We start from the raw sequence: 25,933 nt of genomic DNA, 5'->3' as shown, positions 1-25,933 counted from the left end.
CTGCTTTAGCTTGGGTGCATTATAATGGCCATATTGTTGGTCATAGGTGTGTTATCTGTTAGAGAAGTGACTTCAACTTACATGTACTTACATCTAAAAGATACCGCGTACGGAGGACTTGGGAAACGTCTTAAGCGAAACGACAAGGGTGAAGTTCTGTATGATGAGCAATTTTGGATTCACATGAGGGTATGAGCAGGAGCACACACAGTTCAGCAACAGACTAACCATTGCTAGGCTTTATTTGGAAACAGACTGTCGCAGCTCCTCGCTATCGGCCCTACTAAGATATCAGTACTGCTTTTCTACCGTCGCGTTTTCGGGAGGAGGCAGTTTAGGTTCTTCGATACCCTATCTATGACCTTGATAATTATCTCGTATATATGGACGGTTGGGTACTTCTTTTCTAACTTCTTTGAGTACCATCCTCTTAGCAGTATATGGACGAAACCTCTAGAGGAGACCCCTCTACCGAACATCCGCATGTACCTAAGTTAGTGCTACATCGATGTCGCTACGGATGTTCTTATTATTAGCCTACCAATTCCGATCAGTAAGCTAATAACGTCTCCCAATACTCGAAGGCGCGAAACTAATAGATGTGTAGTTTTACGCTTATCATGGAATTGGAACAAAAAGATAGGTATATGTTGTGTATTTGGTATGGGAATCATGTAAGTGGGTGTTGAATCGCCGCTCTCCACATGCTTACCTACTGTAAGAACAACAGCTGCCAGTATATCCCGGACTGTTATCAATATTCAAACGGGAAGAGCTGGTGAGCTGAGTGTAGCTCCTTCACTAAGCATAACACTAAGAGACCTCTAGCCGAGAGGGGCGATCCTGATTTCGATACCTGTACGCCTTTTCCTCTGTGTACACGTTTCTACACTAAGACACACAGACTACCTTGCAGCAATAACGTACTGGACGCTAATAGAGGCAGGCCTAGGGATAATCGCAGGCAATCTACCCTTACTTGCACCAGTTGCTCGACTTGTAGTGAAAAGACGATAGTCTCGTAGATCTAATGATAATGCCTCAAACTCTTCACTACATCGGAGAGAGAGGGATGAAGACTAACCAGTCTCCTCAACACCTCAGCTAACTTCGAAGGCAAATTCACTTGTATATCCCTTAATCAAGCCCAGCAAAGAAATTACTGAGTGTCTTGTTTAGCGCGTAGACCTAAAAGCACTGTCAGCTCTATGTTCCCATGGAGAAAGAGCGCTCACTCTCTCAATACATACCTGAGTCTGTTTCATAATCGAAAAATGATCCCCACTGATCTGCTCGTGAACAACGGAGTCAAACATCCCAGCCCACCCATATGTCGTATCGCCCTCCCGAGACCAGAACAGCCACGCCTCATCATCCCCACACTCTTCTCGATACCTATCCCACATTTCCTGTCCTTCTTTCTTGCCAAGCCGCTCTAGTACTGTATTCCTCGCACTCACGATGAGGACCGTGAAATCCGCGCGACGTGCTCCTGGCGTATACTTGGCCAGTGCCTTCGTACTGGCTTCGAAATGACGTCGAACAATGGCTTGTGTCGCATCACTTACCTGGCCGAGTTCATCCAACACGCCCACCTGTTCCAGCACCGCCAAGGTCTGAGCAGTCATTGGTCTTTGATTTAGTGGACAAGGATCAATCATGACAAGCCCTCGGATTTGCTTTCCCATGGCGACCAGCAGATTCGCAGCTTCATATGCATAGGCCGCGCCCATGGACCAGCCACCCAATAGATAATCGCCATCAGGCTGCCGCGCCAGAATTTCTCTGACGTACATCTGGCTGACTGAGCGTAGGTCGGCTGGGAAGGCCTCCGGATCGCGGAGGAAGGGACTGTTGAGCGCGACAATGCGGATGCTAGGATCGAGCTTGAGGTTAAGGTATGAGGTTGCGGAACCAGAGCCATCGGGGAGGAGAAAAAATGTCGGTGTTGTCGTTGCTTTGGAATCCGAGGGTTTTTGCAGCTCAACGGAAGTGGCTCGGGCAGAGTACGCAGTCATGCTTCCAGACGAAGCAATCGGCGCTTGTGTAGGTAGGTTGAGCGAGGTGACACGCTTTGGCGTATACAGAGGGGGTGAAGCGGGGGTGCTGACGCCCGTTGCATCAGGGGTGCAAGTCACTTTTCTCACATATTGCCTCAGATTTCCAACTGTCTCAAATGCCATGAAGTCGGAACTAGGAATACTCAAATCGGCCAGTTCTTGAAGCTTAGCAAGCAATGACATCGTAAGCAACGAATCGATGCCCAGATCCGCGAGATACGTCTCCTCAGTGATTTCGTTTTCATCGACCCCAGTCTCGGAACAGATACATGAGTCGACAAGTGTCAGTATATCCTCAGGTGGCGCAGAAGAAGCATAAGAACTTGTAGATGAAACCTGTAGGAGTTTTGCGCCATCGACGGGTGAAGCGTTGGTATTGCTGGCGGGCTGAACTCCCAAAACCATTTTCATAACCTTCTCCTTCATAGCTCGGAATTTGACTCCTTGGAAGACACCCACTATTTTGCATTCAGATAGGATGTATACGTTTCCCGCCACCCGGTCAGGCCCTCGAACTGGAAGCATACGTACGTATGCGTGGTATGGTATGGATTCAGACAGAGGCGTCAGCAAACACATGCTCTCCCATCCTTCCGAAATGTACACTTGGCTATGGTCCGAGCTGGCATGCATGACGAAGCCGGAAAGGTGACCCAGGCTGTCAATCCAATATGGATTAATACCAAATTTGGCAGCAACAGGTTTCGGCTGAAGTTTTATCTTGGCATATCCCTCCAGCTTGTCACCGTCAAGGAAGACTTCATCCATGCCCTGGTAAGTGGGACCATAGTCGACGAGGCGTGAAAACATCCTGTAGGCGGTCTTTCGAAGAAATCGCTCAGTAGACCCGTTGTTCGTTCCTTGTGCTCTGAGCCGGTCAGCCACCGAGTGTACAAAATAAGCCTGTTCTTCCCAATTCGACGCCCATTGATTACAGTCTTCGTAGAATACTGAGCACTCGGCCGAGGTGTCGTTGCTCGAAGATAGGCCACAAGTGACCCGAATCATGGTGGAAGCCTCCTCGTGGACTGCTGTGATTCGAATCTGTTGATTTGACTGTTCTCGCAAAATAATGGGAGAGTGAATGTTCATGCCGGAGACGTTTATGCCCGGAACCTCCCGACCTGGGTGCGATTGCTTCCAAACATATTTAGCTGCACTGTAGGCCATGTCCGCATACACAGAACTTGGGCATAGAGCGCAGCCACCAACAAGGTGCCCCTTGATAGCGTCCTTCAAATTGGGTTCGTTAAGGTCGGATGAAAAGGTGATGGTTCTCTGTCCGTTTGATAACACTTCACTCTCAATTTTCTGGAGCGTGGTGCTTGAGAACGAAGACTCAGCGACAGGAGCAACCTGGATGGACGATGATTTTTGGCGGTTCCAGTCACCTTCGTATTGAATCCAGTAGCTCTGTAGGTCGAATGCGTACTTCGGGAGATCCAGAAGCTGCAAAGTCTCTTCGTACTCTTTGTGGAACTGATTCCAGTCAATATTGGCCCCGCTTCTGTAAGCTTCCGCGAGGCCCACGGACAAGGTTCGCCATTGATCTTCCATAGGATGCATGGATGAAATTAGTTTGTTCGGAGAAATATTGACAATGGATCGTACCATTGCAGTGCAAGTCGGCCGAGGGCCTATTTCGATCCACAACATATCATGCTTTCCAAATTCACGCTCATAACTCTTTACTGCACCGAGGAAGTTGACAGGCTCTCTAGCTTGCCTTGCGAGATACTGTGGACCAAAGACGCCATGGTCTCTGACAGTTTGGCTAAGCAAAGTGGAGATAACGTCCAGCTTGGGTTCGCTGTAATGAACCTGACGAGCAATGACCTCGAACTCAGGGATAATTTGCTGTACCTGTACAGAATGATATGCGTAAGGAACATCAATAATAGTAAATCTGATGTTGCGATGGCGCAGATGCTCATGCAGTGATTTTAGCTCCGCCGTCGGTCCGGTAATGGTTGTAGATGTGGGGCCATTCAGGCAAACGATCTCGCATGAATCCAACCCCGTCGCCGCGATAGATTGTTGTGCGTCGTATTCGTCCATAGCAACGGCGAGCATCGAATGCGTACCCTGCTGGCAATATTTCTGCACTAGCAGAGCGCGATGTCCAACGAGGTAAAACATATCTGTGATGCTGATGACCTCAGCAAGGCACAGCGCAACATATTCACCAAGACTATGGCCTACAACAGCCGTTGGCTTGACTCCCCAAGATGCCCAAGCGCTGGCAAGAGCAATCTCCAAAGCTGCTTGTCCCAATTGTGCTTGAACTGTAGTATAGTGGTCCAACCCCACATTGGGGTCTTGAATAAGCTTCATGAAGGATGGGAATCCGAGATGGCGGCAAATCGAGTCCGATGAGAGTATGCTCTCCCGAAACACAGTAGAAGTCGCAAATAATTGATGCCCCATACCAGCGAAAATCGATCCTTGTCCGGTAAACATAAAGACTACTGCAGGTGCCTTGGTAGAGTTCACACGTTCAGATCTAATGATCTCCTTGTTCAACAGACTGACGAGTTCGCTAGCTGATGACGCGATATGAGCTGTACGAAAGGAATGGTGCATACGCCTCGCGGTTGTTGTATATGCGATATCGCACAGTCTCGCGTCGCCGTTTGTAGTTAGATATCTAACCATGTTCTGTAGATTCCGAATTAATGATTTGGACGTCCGAGCGGATATAGTCACGATCTGTGTCGTTCTAGGGTCGCTGCGTGTGGCCAAGGTGCGGGGCATGTCTTCTAATAGTAAGCATGTATTTCCTCCGGCCGCGTTGAAGTTGTTGACGATGATCCTACGCCTGTCGCTCTGATCGTCAAATTGTCGGAAAGATGTATTGACCATCGGAATGCGTATATTCATCGATTGCAAATCTGGGAGCGCTGGATTTAGCGCGGTCTTGATGCCAATGTGCCGTGGTATTGTGCTCTTTTGAAGCATCAAAATCGTCTTGATCACTGCGCTGACCCCAGAAGCCGATTCAGAGTGACCAATATTGGCTTTGAGCGCCCCAACATATAACGGGCTGTTGGAGGAGCGGGTATTTCCAAAGACGTTAGCGACAGAGGTTGTTTCTTGAAGGTCGCCAGCCTGGGTTCCAGTACCGTGCAATTCGATATAATTGATATCGCATGGTTCCACCCCAGCATCTCGGAGTACCTTTCGAAGTAATTTCTCCTGTGTCCCTGCGTGTGGATGTGTTATGGAACGAGCATCGGCTGAGTGGTTGGTACTGATACTCTTGATGACTGCCTGAATATTGTCGCGATCTTTTATTGCATCTCCCAAGCGCTTGAGGACCAATGTGCCTACCGCTTCCGCCCGACAATATCCGTCCGCCTGGGAGTCTAAAGGCTTACACGGTCCATTTTTGGATAGAAATCCACCACGGCTAAGGCCAGCATACCCATCAGGGTTAGTGATAACCATACCACCTCCTGCAACCGCCGTGTCGCATTCGCGAGAGATCAGAGCTGAACAAGCAAGTTGAATGGCCATGTGGCTCGAAGAACAGGCAGCGTCAACACTCATACTCGGCCCTTCCCAGCCATAGTGATAATTGACACGGCCCGGAGCAAACATGCGGATGCCTCCGGTGACCCAGAATGTATCCACATCCTGGGACCCATTAACCTCTCGGTAATCATCGCTGGTCTGGCCAAAGTACACGGCAATCCTCCTGTGATTCGTGGCAGAGGTCCGGTCGTGTTGGTAGCCGGACATTTCGAGCGCTTCATGGACTGTCATCAAAAAAACTCTCGCTATGGGGTCGGTCTGTGCAGCCTCGCGTGGAGACATGTTGAACAGTTTCGCGTCAAATAAATCTGGATGATCGATGAAACATCCATAGGGAACCGATGTGCTATTCTTGAGAGAGCCAGTGGGATCAAAGTGGGATGCTAGTTCAAAGCGATTTGAAGGTATCTATAAGCAATCAGACAAGAGAGGGCGGGATGATAGTTGAAGGGACACTCACCTCTCTGTGGATATCCAGGCCATTGCTGAGCACATCCCAAAAGGCGTCCAAGTCATCGCCGCCAGGGAACCGACCAGAGATTCCAACAATGGCTATGTCATTAGAGGTAGATGTCTGCCGTTCAGATGCAGGAGCGCTATGGAGTGCAGACACAGGAGGCTGGTAGGATCGCAAGGTGCTCGCCAATGGGCTCGAAATGTGTTGCCCAATAGGTCCTATTGCCAGTGGCTGAAACGGCTTTAGTGCGTGTGCCAAAACATCCAGATCGATGGGCGAGGAGAGGGCTTCCAGAATGACCCGTTCAAGGACTACTCTGACTGTCTGGGGACCGGTCAAAGCGGTCGGTGAAGGACTGGCCAGAACCAAGGTGTGTTCCGGCACTTGAAGGTCCAGAAACGCCGACGCGCCCAGGATGGCATCGATGGGAGGGAGAGCGAGGTGCGAGGCATGGTAGGCAGCACGTGCCGGGAGGGTCCGCGTCTGGAGAGTCCCAAACGGAACGTTTGTGTCGAAGAACAGTTGCAGCACCGAGGGCGGGCCGTTGATGGTGATGATGTCCTGCCCGGCGGATGAGCCAACGTATAGGCGCCGATGCGGAGCGATGGCCTGCACGCGAGTCAGTCTAAGTCACGTGCGACGCAGCCACGTGACTCACCGAAGCTGTATGGAAGGCGTCCAGCTCGCTGCACACACGCCCACGCACATTCGGGCCCTCGACCTGCCTGGCCCACGACAGCGACGATGGCGCCTCCAGCGAGCGGCTGCGTCGTGAAGCATGTATGCCCAGGCGGAGCGCAATCGAAACAACGGCCGGCGCCACTTGGAGCAGCGCTGCAGCCGACGTGACACTGGCTGCTGCGACGGCAGACAAGACGCCCGTGCCGATGCCCGCACACGCATGGGCCTTGGTGACAGGGCACGCTGGGCCACTCCCCATCTCCATTCGTCTGTCACTGCATCAGCTTTGGTATTGGATACTGGACATCATAGGTAGGTGGGACGAACACTAGCAGCCAGCCGAGTTGGCATGCGCACTGCAGCACCGTAGCCACAGCACTGTCTTTTGCCTCATCGCGCCGGCACGAGAACAGCTCTGACAGCTCCAAAAGACTATCGAATGACCCGAAATATTCTCTCTCGGCAGCAGGAAGCCCTGACAGGCCGTATTGGAGCGTGTCTGAGCATGCTAACAACAAACCTCGCAGTAGCATTGACGCCCTGGATTGCTTGTAGAGTTCTGCAATCGAGGCATGGAAATCGAAACAGTTGTCACCAAAGAGGAGTAGCATCATCGTCAACTGAGGCGACCATCAGCTACCATGTGCCAGTCCTGGAGTGAGACCGGGTCGTCTTTAAGAAGGTATCCTTTGCCGTCGGACTCCATTGATCAGTACATATCTGGATACATACAACTCCTTTTGATAGCCACACGATTTGTTCATCTGCTCTATTGGCCATTGGCTGGTAGGGCGGACCATGGCAACGACGACTTGCACGTTAAGATGCCAAGGCCAGGCGTTCTCGCCCCTTCGCGGATAAGCTGCACAGAGCATGCTGTCAATTGTCTGTTCGGGAGCGGCAGATCATCATCGCATCTGCTGCGTTATTATATTACCTCGACCAATGGGCGTCTTTGCGGCGCCTTTGCCTTGCCGAGCATCAGTGCCCTTCATGCAGGGCCAAGACACCGTGACCAGGCGTTTTCATTCTTCAGGGATCAGTGGCTAATTCCCGCCATATACTCCGAACCCATGATCCCATCCCACGGCTCATTCATCTGCTCATTTTAAGGGACGGATTTGTACATTGCATGGTTCTCTCCAATTGTATTGCATTCTCATCCGCTTCTAGTGCACTGCGACCTCCGATTATGTTGTGTAACCCACTCCATCCTGTTGCGTCACCCTTCCAGTTTCGGAGATGTTGTTTATGCATCGGACTTGGAGACTCGTTACATCGAAGGGGCAGAATGCCTGCCGCATTGAGTGAGACGGGTACGGAGACATTATATTATCACACGGACGAGTGATCGGCCTCATAATGGGCCACTGCAACGTGTTGAGATAGTTCAACAAATAGCAAGTACAACGGTTCGCACGAGATCATTACCTACGCTATCACCCACGAGGCATCGGGGCCCGCCACCCTTTCATCCTTTCAGCGTGTCTTCAGATAGTTACTTCGTGCCTCACAACAATCTACATCATGGGGGCTCCAAGTCAAGAGCCGGGAATCTTCCAGCCCGACCGGTCAAGGGCTATTGTGGGTTGTGTGATCACCTTTACTGTCACCTCTACGGTTTCCCTCGTGCTTCGCATCATTGCAAAAAGGATGAAGAAGGCCAAACTCTGTGCCGAGGACTGGTTTATCATTGCGGCACAGGTAACGTTACCCATATCTTTAACTTACGCCCTTCATAAACAGCACCTGACATTCTTTGCGTAGATCGCTATCTATGGCATGGCCACTTGCTCAATCCTGGGTACATAGATCTTGTTCTGCACTGGATTTGCCGATGCTAATAGTTGCAGAGGTTGTCATAGGAGGCGCGGGTCATCATGTATGGGAAGTGCCTCATAAGGTGACGGATTTTCTGAAAGTGAGTGAACATGCAAAGATCCCGACACTCATTCCTAGCTAAACTAGCATCAACTAGGTCTTGGTCGCCATGCAAGTATTTTACGGTACAACGTTAGGACTCATCAAGATATCCATCTGCCTCTTTTTGAGTCGAATATTTGCTATTCCTCAGTTTCGCAAGTGGTCCTGGTTTGTCATTGCGTTCATTGCCGCATGGGCTATCATGGTCATTTTGACAGCATTTGTACTATGCACACCTATCGCCTTCAACTGGGACAATACCATTCCCGGTGGGAAATGCGCCAATCAGCCGGCAGCCTTCCTTGCTATTGGAGTCCTTGATCTTTTGGTGGATCTGATGGTCCTCGTGCTTCCTCTTCCAATGATCTACAACCTGCAGCTTCCACTTGGAAACAAGATTGCGTTGTTTGCTATATTTGGCGTTGGAGTATTGTGAGTGCCCAGATCGGAATTCTTCATCTGAGTTTTGCTGCTAATTATTTTTGCAGCACTATGGTGATTGCGTGTCTGAGGATATATGCTCTACACACCGTCTCCTACGCGGACATAACCTACACAGCGGCATACCCCGTTCTCTGGAGCTTTACGGAGCCAGCGATTGGTATCTCGGTAGCTTGTGCTCCTTTGCTCCGACCGTTGTTCAAGGGAACGAGGATAGGCTTTCTGTTCTCAAAGAAAGGTGGCAGTAATCCCAGTGGCAACACCACTACCATAGGCAGCAAGTCTGCTTTTCGACGACTCAATGAGGATCATGCTCTCTCTGATATGGGACCAAACTCGGTCACAGTTTCAGCTGGAAAACCACGATCGGGCAATATTTCGACAGAAAGCCGAGAAAGCCTGGCCCACGACCAGTCTGGCATCATCGTCAAACGCGAGTGGACAATGCAGAACGCCTGATGCACTTGGACAGGCAGGTTGGTACTGTAGTGAAGCACTGAGCGTACTATCAAACTCGTCTACGTTCCATTACTATGCCGAGCTCGGTTACAATACAAAAAGGTACAATATTCAACTCTCTCTCTCAAGATCAAAACCTCAAGATTTGCCGAAGATGAATGCGTCGCAACTCAAGATTTGGGTAAAGTGAAGATCATCCATAGAAGACTCCTTGCCAATAGTGCATCTAGTTAATTGCACCATCACGACCGCGTGTGGGGCAGGACGTTCAGTAGGATCCAATGCCTAGACTGTGACAAGTCGTAAACAAAGCGACCCAAGCATTTCGGGGTGTACTCGTACGAGAACTCTTGGCTTCTAGTTGGTGGCGCCCTCCGCAAACTTTACCCCCACGATCAGGGACCGAGGTTCGTTAAATCCAACCCCCGAGCGGTAGGACACTAGGCAAGTTCTAACCCCAGATCGACCCTACGTTCGCCATGCATGTTCAGACTCCGACGTGCACGGGCTCTATAACAACTTCGTGCCCTGCGTGAATTGCGCCAAGACAGGCGTAAGCCCTCCATGTAGTGAGCGTGCGTGCGGCCACCTGGCACGCGCGGATATGGCCAATAGTGCCTTTAGAAAGGTTACATGTGCGGACTTCCAATATTATGTGCGACTTGTAGCCGGAGAACCGGGTCTCTCGTACTAGAACACCCTTGGCCGTACTAATTTGTTTTGAGGCTTGCTCAGTATCGTCGAACATTTACAATAAGTGCCCAAGACGGAAAACTCCTCTATCATCCGTTAGGGTTAGATGAATCATTGGCCAAGTACCTGCTGTATTGGCGGGCGGGCCGCTAGAACCATCCCTTCAAGTGGAATGACACTACCTACTGTGGAGGAACCAGTGGCCCCTTCAGGTAGGTGCAGGCTTAATCGCAGGAGATGGCCGTGTTGACCCCCAGGGCGCAGATCGCTATACCCGTACACAAAGCCTCAAGATGAAGGACACAGCCTCCACGCCGCGATCCTCATAAGCGGGAAAGCTTGGTGATAATCGCAAACTGCGTGCTTTGCTCCTGTTCGATCCATCATGTCGCCACTCGTCGAATTGGCTGAGAGGATACTCGCGAATGCCAAAAGAGTTGATGAGTATGCCATCACAGACAAGTCATTGAATTCGTGCCGCTTCGAGCATGAATCAACTCAACAGATTCCGCCAGAAGTCACAAAAGCTCGTCTGAAGCTTCTCGATGCGTCACAAGAGCTGAGAATGAAGGTACAGCGCCCTGAATCGGCGCTGTTTTATCTATTGTATGGAGTATGTGTTCCAGCTCCAAGCCCATAACGAGGATTCCACTGAGCAATGTTAAACTCTAGTTCACCGATATACTCGCCCTAAGAGCCATCTATACCCTAAAACTTCCTCAGCTCGTGCCACTGGAGGGAACCTTTACATACGAACAGCTCGCGGAAGCCGTAAAGGTCAACGAACTCATCCTCCGTCGCTTTGTCCGTTATGCCATAACTATCGGTCTCTTCACAGAGCCTGAGCCGAACCAGGTGGCACATTCTGCTGCATCTCGACACCTTGTCGAAGTTCCTGCTGCTTTCGATGCTTTGGGAATGAGCATTGAGGAGCTGGCTCCAGCCTCACAGAGGGCTATTGAGGCACTGCAGCGGTATCCACAGGCGACGGAGCCTAATGAGACAGGTTACAATATCGCCCACAGTACAGACCTGCCTTTCTACAGAGCCTTGGCTCAGCAACCGGAACGTGCGCGACGTTTCGGCGCTGGAATGAGGTATTTTACCGACCGCGATAACTATGACCTGCGTCATCTCGTTGCAGCTTTCCCATGGCATGATTTCGATAGATCAGACTTCACAGTTGTGGATGTTGGAGGTGGCCAAGGCGGCGTCAGTAAAAAGCTTGCTTCCGTCACTGAGCACATGCACTTCATCGTTCAAGATCTAGAGGGAACCATCAAGGACGGAATCGATGTACTTCCGGCAGAGCTTAAAGGAAGAGTCAAGTTCATGGGCCACGACTTCTTCACTCCACAAAAGGCTACTGGAGATGTTTACCTCTTCCGTTGGATATTCCACAATTGGAGCGACAAATACTGTCAAGACATTCTGCGCAATCTCATCCCAGCGCTGAAGCACGGAGCCCGGGTTCTGCTGTATGAGGATGAACGAGGAGATGCTCCAGAGACTAGGATGAGTAGGAGAGACGTAAAGTAAGTGGCACCCAATCAAAAGGCATTTAGTCTAGACTTTTGCATTGGTGGTACTGATATTATATTCCAGCTACCTTGATATGGTCATGCTGAGCTGTTGGAATGGCTGCATTCGCACGGAGTCCGATTGGAAGCGACTATTTATTGCAACTGACGCCAGGTTCGTGTTCAAGGGTATCACTAGGAGCCCGACCTGTGCGATGAGCCTCATCGAGGCGGTTTGGACTGCCTAGCAGACTTGCTGCATTTCGGGAATGAGAGAAAGTGGGTGGACGGGACGAGCTTGGGGCAGCGTCGTGGTCTGGTCGTCTCATGCTATTGGTCTTTTCTAGTCTTGACCTCCGTATAACTATGCATGATGCTGAGGTCTGGGTTCGAAATTAAATTTATTCCTTGCTTTTCTTTTTCATGCAGGAGCGTGGAGCGGCCACATGCATTGGCGTGTGTATTGATTTTCACTTCTTTGAAGTCCGAGATGTAACTGCATACCGCACGAGGAGGCGTTTTGGAAGCATCTGCACAGGTTGCGCAGGGTTGTACCCTGCCGACGTGGGGTGAAGCTAACAACCGACGCTATCGGAGTCCCCGCAAACGAGCATTTACGGGGAACGTAAACAACTCAAGGTGTCGCCAAGAAGAACGCCGCTCGGCGCAGGCAATCCTGCCGTAGTTCGATCCCTTTGTCTTCGACGAACGACCCCATGTCCTGGCCTACCGTATTAGGTACCGGTTTCTGGATTCAGGTGTTGTGTTACCTTCTACATCAGCCCTTCTCAGCACTGTCCACGTTGCATATGCAGGCCCATCACGCCCCATCCTCTTTGTAACAGTTGGATCCATCCGTGGCGTAGTTCTCAATGGTATCCGCCTCTAGCCCTAGCAATGCACTTACGCTAATCTCCCCACAACATTCGCGTTCCCATCCGCCATCATGTCTACCATCACTGCAGGAATCAACAGTCCAGATCCTCAGGACCGCATTGCATCCATGATCTGGGACATCATCATCGCCGGCGGCGGTATAGCCGGTTCAGTCCTCGCGACGCGTCTCGGCCAACGCAACCCAGAGCTCCAAATCCTCGTCGTCGAAGCCGGTGCAAATGTTTCGCATCATCCACTCACGTCTGCACCACTCGATGCCTTTGCGGAGCACTTTTCTGAGCTTGACTGGGCGTACTCGACTGTGCCACAAACACACCTAGGTGGCCGAACTGCGTACGCCGCAGCGGGCAAAGCGCTCTCAGGAGGCAGTGCGACGAACTATGGGACGTGGACGAGAGGAAACTACGCGGACTTCGACAAGTGGGCTAGTCTTGTTGGGGACGAATCTTGGGGGTATGATGGGTGGTTAAAGTACTTTAAGAAGACTGAGAACTATTTTGAGGGCAACGGGAGTGACTGGGTCCAACAGCACGGGTTCGATGGCCCCATCACTGAAGAGTCGGTCACGTCGAGTAGTCCCAAGCGCAAATATCCGCTGCGCGAGCCGTTGGTAGCGGCATGGAACCGGGTTGGCGTCAAAGGGATTCCAGATGGAAACAATGGGCACCCAATTGGGAGGGCAGAGTTGGTCGAGGATTTCAAGGACGGGAAACGTCAACTCGCGAGTGAGGCGTATGGTCTCGGTGCTCTGAAAAATGTGAAAATATTGACCGATACTCTGGTCAAGCGCGTCATTGTCAAGGATCAAAACGGGAAGAAGACCGCTGTCGGGATCGAAACCGCAAACGGGACACTATACCAGGCAGCCAAGGAAGTTGTCATCTCGGCTGGAGCGTATAGAACGCCTCAGGTCCTACAGCTCTCTGGTATCGGACCAACGGCTGTATTGCAAAAGCACAATATCCCTGTAGTGCTTGACGCCCCTGAAGTCGGACGCAACTTTCATGATCATCTTGCTGTGTGTCAGTGGTGGAAGCTGCGCGAATCAGGGCTTGCTCTCGGGTCTGCCGAGTTGACGGACCCAGCATACTTCAAGGGACTGCCTGCAGACTGGGTAGTAACCCAGCAATATACAGCCGAACAGTTGAAGATGCCTATCCAAGCTGACGGGGAAGAAGTCGAAAGCCACCATTTGCTTGGATCTGACGTTGCACACACGGAAACCCTGGTTGTCTACGCCCCCGCTGGCGCCGCAATAGCGAATGTGGATGTACCTATGGATGGTACACATATCGCATCAGCGGTGCTAGTCATGAGTCCAACTTCTCGGGGTAGTATCACGATCGCCGGCCCTGATCCTGCAACGTCGCCCCTTATCGACCCAAACTACAGTGCCACAAACGTGGATCGGGCCGTTATGCGTGAGGGTATGAGAAGTGTTATGGAGGTGCTACAGAACACGCCGGAAATGCAGGAGTTTGTTGAGTCGGAGCGGGCACCTGACGGCTTCGTACCGCTCACAAAAGACTCCAGTGATGCAGAAATCGATGAGCGGGTGACTCGGGTCGGTAATACTTTCTTTCACGCAGCGGGCTCCGCAGCTATGGGCAAGGTGGTCGACACTAAACTAAAGGTTCATGGGGTTGACGGTCTTCGGGTTGTTGATGCTAGCGTTTTCCCTCTGCCGATCACGGCCCACTACCAGGCCATTGTCTACGCTCTGGCCGAGAGAGCTGCAGACATAATCTCTGGGGATAATGTCAGGGCGTGTTAGGTATAGACTACGATTGTTCCAGCATAAAACTGTATCAGCAATCGCACTCACATGTCGCCCAGGGTAGAATGGTACCCGTTTATCTCCTCTACGCCCATCACACATAGCGCCTTGACAAACTACTAAATGTTAATCCTATTGGCCTAGTCCTCATTCCCCTTCTCCGTTTCTTACAGCTATGTAAATGCGATATAGTGTTAATCTCGCCTCAGAACTAGCACACATAGCCATAGAACACGAGAAATAAGGCTTCTTCTCTGCTCGGTTGCCCTACCATGTCGGTGTTCCGCCGGCGGTTTGCACTGGGTGGCAGGGTGCGGTCTAAGCTTTAATATTGGAAACAGTGATTATTTTGGAGATACCTGTGCCTGAAGGCTTATTTGCACCCTTTCGGCGTATATGGCGACGACCCCAGAGCAAAAGAGGAATTCGAGGAAGTACCATAGGTACCAATTGGCTCAGCCAGTGGTATACAACTCTTTGCGGGTTAAAAAAAGGTTAAACAATGCCACGACGCAATCGGCGGGATAACATAGAAGGATGATCCGGCGATCTCGGCGGCCTGATGGAAATAGGCTGGAAGATACATGTCAGCGCAGTCACGGATGGAAGAGAACGTCTAGGTGCCGAGGAAAATGTGCACACCGACAGAGAACAGGGGGTAACGCTTGACGAGGACACGGGAAGAAGGCGGAGCAGGCACAGAGCCATATTGAAGGCTATCATTGTTCTACGACTGAATTCAGAGTTCGTGCGCGTAGACTGGGAGTAGGGTCTACCTGCAGCGACATTTCCATCAAATTGGCGGTGCAGTTAGCGGCGCAGTTGCACGTGTGCAGTTCACACGAGGCAAACTAGCACGGCAAGAGACTGCAACACGTCTTAGTTGCTTCGTTCAAAAGGCCCACGCCAATGTTTAAGGTTTTGACGATTAGGGCATGAAACAAGCCATTTTAAAAAGGATAAGCAGTATCCCTATTACTATACAGACATACTAGTAAACTTTCCTCTCGCGAACAAATTAGCTACGCTCTTACTAAAGTTACTCTTCTCCCGACAGTCTTCGACGAGCTATTTGTCCCCTCTTAACTTCCGCATCCGTAGCTGTCGACTTATGGCTTGGAGAAGATCAATGCGCGAACCTCGATACTTTCGCGGGGGTTGTAGCCAATTCCGACATCAGCATGGCTAAATGACGCATGTGGACACCCTTGACAATTTGTGTAAGCAACGCGGTATTACTCCTGGTCGCTTTAGTGCTTACATTTTGCGGCGCAATTCGGCTGGGAGTCGAAAATCTTGATAAGCGCCACTTCATCCGGCGCCTGGTGGCTCAAATAATACCATCTATTTGTCGGCTTCTGCCGCAAGTAGACCGTTTCACCTACGTGGAACTCACGCACGTGATCGACGAGAATCACATCGTCGGCGGTAACAGTGCTGCCATCACAGAGGGCCAGCGGAGCATCGACAACCGGTCGCCATAGGGGACGCCAGAAGCTATAAGTAGTGTTTTATTTTAGCCATGTGGTAAGCGAAAAGTGGAGACACGGGTTACATACTTTACGATGCGTACTCTACCTTTTAAGAGTTCATCAGCTTCGTCTCCGAATTGTTGCCGCACACGCAAAATGGCCGATGCCGGGCTTTGATCTGCTTGTACTTAGTGGAAGTGGAGAAGATAGCTGGACTCCTAGGTAGCATGCGCACCAACGTGTGGGTAGTTGACCGGCAAGAGGGCATGTGATCCGTCATTGATGTCGATTTTTTCAGGCGCCTCTTCACGGACGTTTCTTCTCAACTGAAAGCTGTGAGTCCCCAGTCCCGACCGCTGAGCAAGCATACGTACATGCCAATCAAAGAATACAATGCGATCAGCACCCTCGACATGCTTTTTGAGGAACGGCTCTACGACGTGCGGCAAGAATTCACCCTCCACGAACTTGCTCTTATCAAATTCCGTGAAGTCGGATTTGTGCTTAATGAATGCGAACCCGTTCTTGTCGAGATTGAAATCCTCTTCATGACCCCGGACATCTGTGACATCGACAGCGGATCCCTTCTCTAACGTGATGTTGGTTTTGGCTGCGCCGCTGGCTTCTGCAGGAAGGTCGGCAAGGATCTCGTAGGGTTTCTCATCATTGTAAATATCCTTCCATTGTATATAGGAGAATGTTGCTTGTTCGTGGTGAGGTGATGCGACGATTGCGGCCATGACGAGCTAATGGGTCGATCAACTATGTTAGGTTGTAGGCGTATCGGGTGTTGAAAAAGCTATATTATACTTAGGTACACGCTTAGAGCCTCATCTAGCCCTATTATATATCCTCGGAAACCGCGGTAGCTCATAATTTTACTCACGATCACTAGTGGGGCGAGGGCAGACTTCAGGTGGGTCGGTGACCAGGAGCAGTTCTTGGCCACATGGGCTGCAGATGTCTCCCACTGCATCTAGATCCACTTTGATTCCAAGTGCCATGCTTAGCTTTGCAGAATGAGATTGCCGAACATCACGGGATACTTACCTATGGCAAAAGGAAGAGGCCTGTGTAACCTTATTGGTGCCCGCTCGATGCAAGGCTGAAGGTTGTACGCCACCACGACATCCTGAGGCCGGATGTGGCAGCCTGGCGAGGGTGTGTGATAACTTCGCACCCCAAGATTGGTTCATCTCGTCGTATCAAGAAACGGCGCACCTTCATCCGCGGAAGCAATCGTACGATGATCGGCGATGTGGTCGAGCATGGGCGGATCACAAGCTGACGTGACGGAGCCTCCTCGCAATCACGATGTATTAAAGGAGCAATGGTTTGAGGCGAAGAACTGTACCCTCGTCAACAGAACACAAATCATCAAGTCTTTCTGTATAGTTTTGATCTTGAAATGTCTTCCAACCAGCAATCCAAATGGGCTGTTGACGTCCAGGACGCCTTCGAGAACGAAAGTCGCACTCAGCCTTGGAAAAGATTTATGCCTAACCAGGCTATCAATCAGACAGAGCCGGGAATCGATCGTAGGGTCGCATATGTCACTATGGACAGTGGGAAGGATGCTGCTGCCAACGTCAACCGCTGCGGTGTGGGAATTGCCGGTTGAATCACGGTAAGAGAGAGTCAAAAGAGCCTTTTGTTGAGCTGACATACCATAAGCGCAAAGGAGGGACTAGTGAATTACTTCGGAAATTGTATCTAGTAAGGGTGCACTTAAGGGCACGGGAAGGGTTTATACAAGTCTCTTTAGCAACCAGGAAACCTCGTGGAAGTAGGATATTTCGATGAATCAACGATTATCGTACGCAGTCAAACTCTCATAAGCCTCCATATCCTGTGCTGCACCTTCTTCAAGCTTCTCACCTGTGATCTTTTGGTATATGTCCTCCGCTCGTTTGAAGAAGACCTTCGCCTGCTCATGCCGTTCAGCCCTTTTTAACATAACACCAAGTTTGACGCAAGACCGCGCCACGTCCCCCTCGACCTCTGGTATGTCTTCGAATATACTCAATGCCTCCTTCATAAGCTCTATAGCTTCTTCAATGCTACCCTGCTGGAGCCGCAAGGTTGCGACTTTGTGACATGATAACCCCGTGTAGTATGCGCCGCGCCCAAGAAGCTGTTTCCTCAACAGAAGCGACTGCACATGTAGTGAGATGGCGTCCTCCAAAGCGCCCTGCGCGAGGCGTGCATTTCCACAAATGTAGAGGTTAATAGCAATGTATGGCTTGTAGGGTATGGGATCGGCTTGAGCGTATCGAAGTGCATCCTCGGCACTCCTTCTAGCATCCTCGAGCGAGCCAAGACGTGTTAAACATCTTGCGAGGTTCAAATAGGATTGGCACATTAAGATCAAGGGGCAGTTGCCCAGCTGCTCTTTGATTGCAATCGCCTTACGATGATAGTCGGCCGCCTCTTTTATCTTGCCTAAGCAGTTGAGCGAAATGCCGATGTCGTTGTAGCTGTTGGCAATCTGTATATGCACCGGAGGAAGAAGCTTCGCTCTGATCCGGACGATCTTCTCAGCGTATGCGACCGCTTCCTCGTTCCGATTCAGATTCTTCATGTTGCAACAAAGACCGGTATAAACGTCAGCCAGGAGAAGCGACTCGGGAAATTTGTCCAAACAAATCTTCTCGGCAACCTCGTAGAGCGATATGGACGTGGCGTGGTTTTGGCGCTCATAAGTATACCATCCTACTCTGACCAGAAGCTCTGGAAATTCTTGAACGGCGACCAAAGACTGCTCGCAGCCATAAGCGGAAACTAGCGCAAGAATGTGAGGCAAGAGTTGGGCACATTCATCCCATCGATCGTTCATCGGAAGCCCATCCGGATGAAGTGGAAACGCACAGTTAAGGATGGCAGAGGCGACGTTGAAGCAAAATTGACGTCTATCAGCAGTCCATGACCGAGTAAGCTCGAGTTGCAGTAGTCTATGGAGACTCAGAAATTGCGAAGAGACGTTCCGTTCGATAAGAGACCTCCGGGAGAGGTGTGAGATGGCCGAAATGTACTTGACTTTGCTCGTTAGGAAGTTGGCAGCCGGATACAGTGGTAGAGCCTTGGGCAAATGAAAGATCCTTTCTGGGATACCATCGGGGTCAAGGAAGAACATCAGGTCGAGAAGCAGACGGCTTTCAACCGAAAGCGACCGAAAGGACACATCCCAAGCAGTGCTGAGTGATCTTTCGTACTGAAAGACTGTTTGCGTACTGTCCATAGCATGAATCTCGATCTGTCCTTCACGAGAATCGTATAGTCCATCGAATTCTGAGAGGCTAAGTGGCGTCTCGCGAATGACACCTGCAGCATGAGCTATGCCTAGCGCTAGGCCACCCAACTTCTGTACGACACTTCGAGCTACGCTGAAGTTCTCGCCTGGCTGTTGGGACAGTTTAAGAAGCAGCTGAGCCGCAAAGTCCTCCCCGAATGGCTTTACATGACGAAGCGTAGAGGTCGAAGACAATTTGATCCCAGGGTAGCGAGTTGTGATCAGAATGCACCCCTTCTTACATTTTGGGACGAACGGTTCTAGAGTAGGGAGATCCTCAACGTTATCAAAGACGATAAGGAAATCTGTTTCAGTGGTTTTGAACCACTCCAACACCAGATCCCGCGCTTGAGTCGGTCTCATCGCAGCAGCTGACTTGTCCAATTGTAAGGTCACTGCAAGGTTCTGGAATTCCTGCAACAACTTCGTCTCGGTGTCTGCAGATATCCAAAACAATGCTGGAAAACGGTGCATCGCGTCGTAGCTGAAGCGAAGCGCTGTCTGGGTTTTACCAACTCCTGCTTGGCCGTGGAGCACAAAGCACCGCTGTTGATCAGTGTTGTATGTTCCGTCGAAGTAATCATGCATTGATCTGAGAAGATCATTACGGCCGGCGAACGAAGATGGTTCAATGTGAGGTACCACATGACATGGAAGCTTTGTTGTGGTGGTTTCAGTAGGCTGTGACGATGCGGACATCATATCCATAAGCTCTTTATGGCGATGCTCTCCCTTCACCGCGTACGCTGCGAAAGCCTCACGGTCGACAATGTCGCTGTCTTTTCTGATGCGCGCAACCACGGGTCCAAAACGGCTTTCAAAGGATGTCCAAACATTACGTAGAACGTTCACTGATGTAAAGATTAATCGAAGCCGCTGCCACTTTCGAAGTTGGATCTACTCACTAACGGGATTGTGGCGGAAAAACGTAATGGACCCGATGCAAAATTCGACGACGTCAAGGTACACCTGTGCAAGGGCGTTCTCGAAGTGTTGGCTGCCTTTAAATAATTGTGTATAGATCTCAAAGCGAGGCAGACTTGGAGCTAGGTCATTTAGGGTTCCAATAACGTTATTAAGTAAATCTGTCGAACGTGAAACAACCTCACGAGGTCAGCTTTTGTACCTGCTAATATATGGCCGGTGATAAGCTTACTGTGATCAGAACTCTTATGCCGCCCCAAACAAGAGCGGCGATTTTAGGATTAGATTGGATAAACACATCGATTGCGTCGGCAAAGGTCTTCATTCGTGTGATGAACGGCGTCATCCTCATTAGAAGTCCAGTAACGCCGGTACTGATCTTCTGAAGCTGATATGTCTGCAGCGCGCTAACTAGATCTTCACACGTCTTTACCTGATAGACAAGCGTACAATCGCTTTTCCGTAGCATTGACTCGGCACGGCTCAGGGCCAGATTCCATGGATTGTGCAGGACGACGCGATTCCTGAAGTAATCAATCCGGCTTAGATCTGTCCGGTTGGTTCTTTAGTGGAGGGAACTTACTCGAGGGATACTTCCGACCATTGGAAGGTACTCAACGTATGCTGGGAGCCGTTCGGTGAACTCATTTTGGACGCGGTTCCGGCACGGCGTAGTGCAGAACGGTAATCAATGGACGTCAAGCTGGACCGGTCAATGCACCGGTCTCCTAGCCGAAAATACGCGTATGCGCGTCACTCAAACTGCTCTGATTGTCGTGAATGTGCTGCGTTCCGATCTTGCTGTAAAAACGATGCGTGAAGTTACAATTGTACATAAGGCTCTCGCTTCGAACAAAACGAAAATTCACAGCCGTGTGGAACATTGGCCAGTTTGCGAGATATATCTCTACGACTGACACGACTGAATACCATGTCTTACAGCGTGGAAGCTCTTGACTGGTCTTGAAAATATAAGGCTGTAACTGCAGGGCTGACGGGGTCATCAAGGTTGCCTCTTTTCCAAAGCCACCGAAAAGCGGGGACCAGTGGACCGAGCTCGTGCTCCATATATCTATCGAGAAGGTAATCGTATAATACCGAACTCGACTTCAGTCTGAGGCATATTGCCGTGTGGAAGGCGGAGACAAGGCAGTTTCCGGTGAAGAACGCAACGCTACAAATCCTTAACGAATAATCAGCCTCAAAGGACACGTGTACAGACGTGAAAGGCTGATATCTGAGTGACCTACCGAGTGCGATAGCAGGCTGTCTGGGCCCAGAGAGTACGGGTGCCCTGTGGCGTACGTTCGTCCGAGAAGGGAGAGCACGAGCGCGGGGCTAAACTGTATATAGATTAGCCGCTGACCCCGCTCTGTACCACATAGCGCGAACACGTCCGATAAACAATTCGCTATCATTCCTCCACATTACTGCGAGGTTGGTGCAGAGTGAAGGTTCCTGGCAGCCTTGGATGCTCAATTACCATGGCCATAACCTCCAGATGCCCTTCCACAACATTGAAGCATTCAGTCACCATCTACATGTCTGGCCTCGCCGTCTTTGTCTTGATCATCCTCTTGCTTCAGCCATACAATGTAAAGAACCTTTGCAGCTGAGTAAGACCCATGCCTTGAAGTAACGTACTCACTCTGTCCCAGATGGGCAAGGCTAAGTCAGCACGTGCATTACCAAGCCTAGACAACGCCACGATTGAGCAACTACAAGATGCACTCACGGCAGAAGATGTCACGAGCGTTCAGCTGGTAGAAGTGAGGTCTAATCAGGTCTCCTAACCTTGTTACTGTTAACGATAGCATGGCAGACCTATCTAAAGCGCATCGATGAGGTTAACGGTTTCTTCCACGCTGTCATCGCCGTCGACGACAACTCAACTGCGGTGGCTAAGGAGTTAGACGATCTTCGCAAGGGCGGCAAAACCTATGGGTATGCATTGCACAGTTCTGGACTATAGTTTGAATTGACCAAAACCTAGGCCACTTCACGGAATTCCGCTGTTGGTGAAAGATAACATTGGCACATTGTCCTTGGAGACGACTGGTACGTGATACTTCTTTCAAAGGAACACGCATAACGGAACACAGGCGGTTCATTGGCTCTAAAGGGAGCTAGACTAGACCAGGAAGCTACGATCGTGACGAAGCTTCGAAAAGCCGGAGCAATCATTCTTGGGAAGGCTAATCTATCACAATGGGCCAACTATCGTTGCTCGCCAGGAACTTCATCAGGAGGATGGACAGCAACTGGTGGACAGACCGTAGGCGCGATCATTCCAAATCAAGCACCCGGAGGGTCGTCGTCCGGTAGTGGTGTAGCCACGGCTCTTGGCTTGGCTGCAGCTTGTATAGGAACTGATGTACGTCTTTGAATCTTACTGGGGTTCCTGTACCAACGAATGTTACAGTCAATGGGCAGCATAGGCAATCCTGCTCAGGCGAATGCAGTTGTGGGCGTAAGACCCACGGCAGGACTCACTTCTCGAAGCCGCGTGATCCCTTACACTGAGCACGAGGACTCAGTTGGTCCTAGTATGTGTCAAAAGATCTGACACGAGTCGGTACTAACATAAACAGTGACACGAACTGTGAAGGAAGCCGCACTTTTGTTAGGCATCATGGCTGGTGAGTATCAAAAGGCATGACTATGTATGATGAGCTAATAAAGGCAAGGCAAGGACTCAGAGGATACTTTTACCAAATTCATTCCTTTCGAAACCATACCAGACTACGTATCTAGCTGCAAGCTCGATGGCCTCCAGGGTATCCGCCTCGGTGTGCCGCGGGCAAGTTTCGTAAACACGACAAAGCCTGCAGCGGTTTCTGCATTTAACGCTGCCTTAGAAGTCCTACGGTCAGCAGGCGCAGAAATAGTGGAGGATACTAACTTTTCGGACTATGTCGATAACATTTGGACGGACGACGCAAAACTGATATACGCACTGGACTTCAAAACTGGCCTCAAACGTTACTTGGAGCATCTGGAACACAATCCCAACAATATTCATAATCTTGACGATCTCATTAGGTTTACCAAGAATACACCTGCCGAGGAATGGCCAAAATATGATGTCGGCAGCTGGGAATTCGCCGCTTCTCTTCCCTACGAGGACAACGCCGTTCCGGAGTTTGCTCAAGCTCAAGCTAGGCACTTATATCATGGTACTAGTGGTTCAATCACTGGCGCTATCGAGCGTTACAACGTCGATGCTCTCATCACCTTGACCGATTACGGCAACCACCCTGCGGGTGCAGGAGGCTTGCCTGTGGTCTCTGTTCCGCTTGGGTTTGCGCCTGAAGAAACACCACTCAAGATCTTGCCATCTGGCCTTGCCGAGGACGGTCCAGGGTTCCCATTCAACATTGCATTTCTGGGCCCTGCTTTTAGCGAGGAACGTCTACTAAATTATGCTTATGCATTCGAGCAACGAACTCATGCTCGCCTTGCAAGGCAGCCATACAAAATGCCTGAATCGGACATTGTATAGCTGGCTAGAATTTCCCATGATAACGCGCGAAATATCAGTCCACGCCGAAGGTGACTGTTAGGGCATAATGTCTAAAAACGCCGGACGGCACTTGGTGCCTAGGATATGGCTATAACTGGTCCAATTTAATTATTGTTGTTAACGAATTGCAAAAAACGGTTTCCCTAAGACCTGTGTCATAATCCGGTTATCATAGCTCAAGCTTATCCCCGGTGCTTCCAGTCATCAAGGCGGATGTCAACGCTGCTCTCGCGACCATCAACAAGACGTACAACCCATTCGCACTTTATATCTTCTCCAAGCGTAACAAATAAATAGATGACATATTAAATCCTCAACACTGGAGTGTTGTCACCATTAACGATGTACCTGTTCATGCTAACGTGCTGTGTCGGACTTCGACCAAGGGGATATCTCATTGCTATCTAGAAAACGCTTCACAGGCTGAAATTGTTACGACGATACGCTGAAAGTTGGACTCTGTCCGGGGTATGACCTCAAAAAGAACACCAAAAAAATAACAGACAACAAGATAAGAGCATAACGCAGAGCAACATTGTACATCTGCATCCTGTTCCTCCTCCTTGACCGCAACACAAAGTTGGAGTTGTCATTGGTATTCGGGAAAGGAACTCGTGGTATCGGTTGGTCCAAAAAATCGCATAGCGGTTCCCAACCTTCTTTGACCCTGTATTCTAGCAACCTGTCCTTGGGTACCATGGCTTTAACTTCCTCATAATGTCTTCGAAAGACATCCTTGCCCCGACCCGGAAAGTCCCCTTCAAAGAATGTATCAAAGAACTTTTCCAGCATCGGCTGATACATGCCCGCGGCCCAGCTGACATGCGACAGCATCTTGAGCTCCGGATCTGTGGCGCGCCACCAGACGGTCTTCAATGTTGACGCGTGCCAGGAGTCGACGTCGCGAGTATTCAGCACGACCTTTGCCTCGGGATATGCCTCGATGAGTTCTTTGGCGAAGGCTACAGCAGGCCAGTCGCACACTGCTTGACAGTTACCGAGAAGCTTGTCCCAGTCGGATCGAGTGAACGGGGTGCCTATGCCATCATATTTTGCGCGCAGTGCGTCCATCCAGAGGAGAGCGTCGGGGGGGTTGCTAATCGAACAATTGTACATGTGGTAGGTGTCTACGTAGCCGAGCAGCTTCATGGCGGTTTGTAAGGCTGGATGGGTTCAGTGCGAGCTCTCGCGAGGAGGGTGACTGTGAGAACCTTACAGGCAGTTCCTGTGCGACCTACGCCTAGAATGAGGACTTTCATAGGAACGGTGCGCGTGCATTGTCGACGGTCAATGTCCGTGTCGTCCGTGAAGACGTCCGTGATGGGCTTTCGGGAGTATCTATCGGCGTATGACATGGTCTGGAGAGCGTGAGGTTGTCGAGGGATTGAGAGACTTCTAGAATGAAGGAAAAGGTTTAAATGGTTATACGGGCAGTTGGATATGGACCTTCCCTTCTCCATAACTACTCATGCAGCATCCGATGTCGGGACTAGCCGGTCCAGTGCATAGGCGCTTCCGCAGCCTTCTGGGATGTTTCTAAAGCTATGATTTGCCAAGCGTAATGCTACACGCGGCCCAAATCTTCCCGAAGATCTTGTCTTTCTCATACGACTATCCTCGAGCTTTCGTACCGCTAAAACCAAGTTGCGGCTAGCCCTCTTCTGATACGGATGCTTGTCCATCCTGTGTGCCAGTGGCAGTATCCTACAGATCGCCGAAGTGAGCGTACCATTTTTGTCCGATGGTGTTTGTGCCAAGATTATCACACAAAAAAAGGTTGTGAGAGTTTCGAAGGGTACGACCATACCATCATCTTCGTCTGGGTACTTGTCTTCTATAGCAAGGGCTCGATAAGCGATGTTGTAATTTCTTTCATGAATGCCGGCCATCAACCGGCAAGACTCGGTCCAGTGCTTTTGGTTACTTTTCGAGCTATGAGAAGGTGTTGGCCGTTCGGGAGATAGGAGGTCGTACATCGTCCTCGTTCGCCTTGCTGCGTCCCAGGCCAACGAATCAGGTGGAGACCTGTTGCACGGACGCAAAAGCTCGGTGCAGATCCGAATAGATAAAAAGCGCAAGTGCTCGCGTGGCCTGGTGGGGCGGTGTGGCCTTAGTGGCTGACTAGCTTCGAGACTGACGTTTCCACATGGTGCATACGTAAGTGCACTCGAGCATAGCAGATAGTAAGAAAACCCTCTTGAGATTCTGGCTCAACGGTTGACTCCATTCGAAACCTTTCCCATCCTTTGTTGTGTGTTCTTTTGAAAACTCCCATCCTTGTCG

The 25,933-nt window shown here is 50.4% G+C and overlaps 5 protein-coding genes across 5 annotated transcripts; 3 read left to right on the top strand and 2 right to left on the bottom strand.

Moving 5' to 3' along the window:
* Positions 1-1,175: 1,175 nt before the first annotated feature.
* On the bottom strand, positions 1,176-5,446 carry N0V89_001677 (uncharacterized protein; the record flags this gene model as incomplete). The annotated part of the gene is made up of 2 exons (XM_056210488.1): positions 1,176-5,417; positions 5,438-5,446. 2 exons carry the CDS (start codon positions 5,444-5,446, stop codon positions 1,176-1,178), a joined length of 4,251 nt encoding a protein of 1,416 aa, XP_056077310.1.
* A 5,367-nt stretch (positions 5,447-10,813) lies between these two features.
* On the top strand, positions 10,814-11,787 carry N0V89_001676 (uncharacterized protein; the record flags this gene model as incomplete). Its single annotated transcript, XM_056210487.1, has 2 exons — positions 10,814-10,819; positions 10,921-11,787. The coding sequence occupies 2 exons, from the start codon at positions 10,814-10,816 to the stop codon at positions 11,785-11,787; spliced, it is 873 nt and encodes a 290-aa protein (XP_056077309.1).
* Positions 11,788-12,714: 927 nt separating this feature from the next.
* N0V89_001675 (uncharacterized protein) lies at positions 12,715-14,439 on the top strand (the record flags this gene model as incomplete). Its single annotated transcript, XM_056210486.1, has 1 exon — positions 12,715-14,439. One exon carries the CDS (start codon positions 12,715-12,717, stop codon positions 14,437-14,439), a length of 1,725 nt encoding a protein of 574 aa, XP_056077308.1.
* A 3,279-nt stretch (positions 14,440-17,718) lies between these two features.
* N0V89_001674 (uncharacterized protein) lies at positions 17,719-19,677 on the bottom strand (the record flags this gene model as incomplete). Its single annotated transcript, XM_056210485.1, has 2 exons — positions 17,719-19,640; positions 19,671-19,677. 2 exons carry the CDS (start codon positions 19,675-19,677, stop codon positions 17,719-17,721), a joined length of 1,929 nt encoding a protein of 642 aa, XP_056077307.1.
* A 3,082-nt stretch (positions 19,678-22,759) lies between these two features.
* Positions 22,760-23,629, top strand: N0V89_001673 (uncharacterized protein; the record flags this gene model as incomplete). The annotated part of the gene is made up of 2 exons (XM_056210484.1): positions 22,760-22,766; positions 22,815-23,629. 2 exons carry the CDS (start codon positions 22,760-22,762, stop codon positions 23,627-23,629), a joined length of 822 nt encoding a protein of 273 aa, XP_056077306.1.
* Positions 23,630-25,933: the final 2,304 nt, after the last annotated feature.

This window comes from Didymosphaeria variabile, assembly GCF_027946475.1.
Source record: "Didymosphaeria variabile strain IMI 356815 chromosome Unknown scaffold_1, whole genome shotgun sequence".
NCBI lineage: Eukaryota > Fungi > Ascomycota > Dothideomycetes > Pleosporales > Didymosphaeriaceae > Didymosphaeria > Didymosphaeria variabile.
The sequence above is the reverse complement of the archived record's forward strand: the minus strand, read 5'-3'. Positions and strand labels throughout refer to the sequence as shown.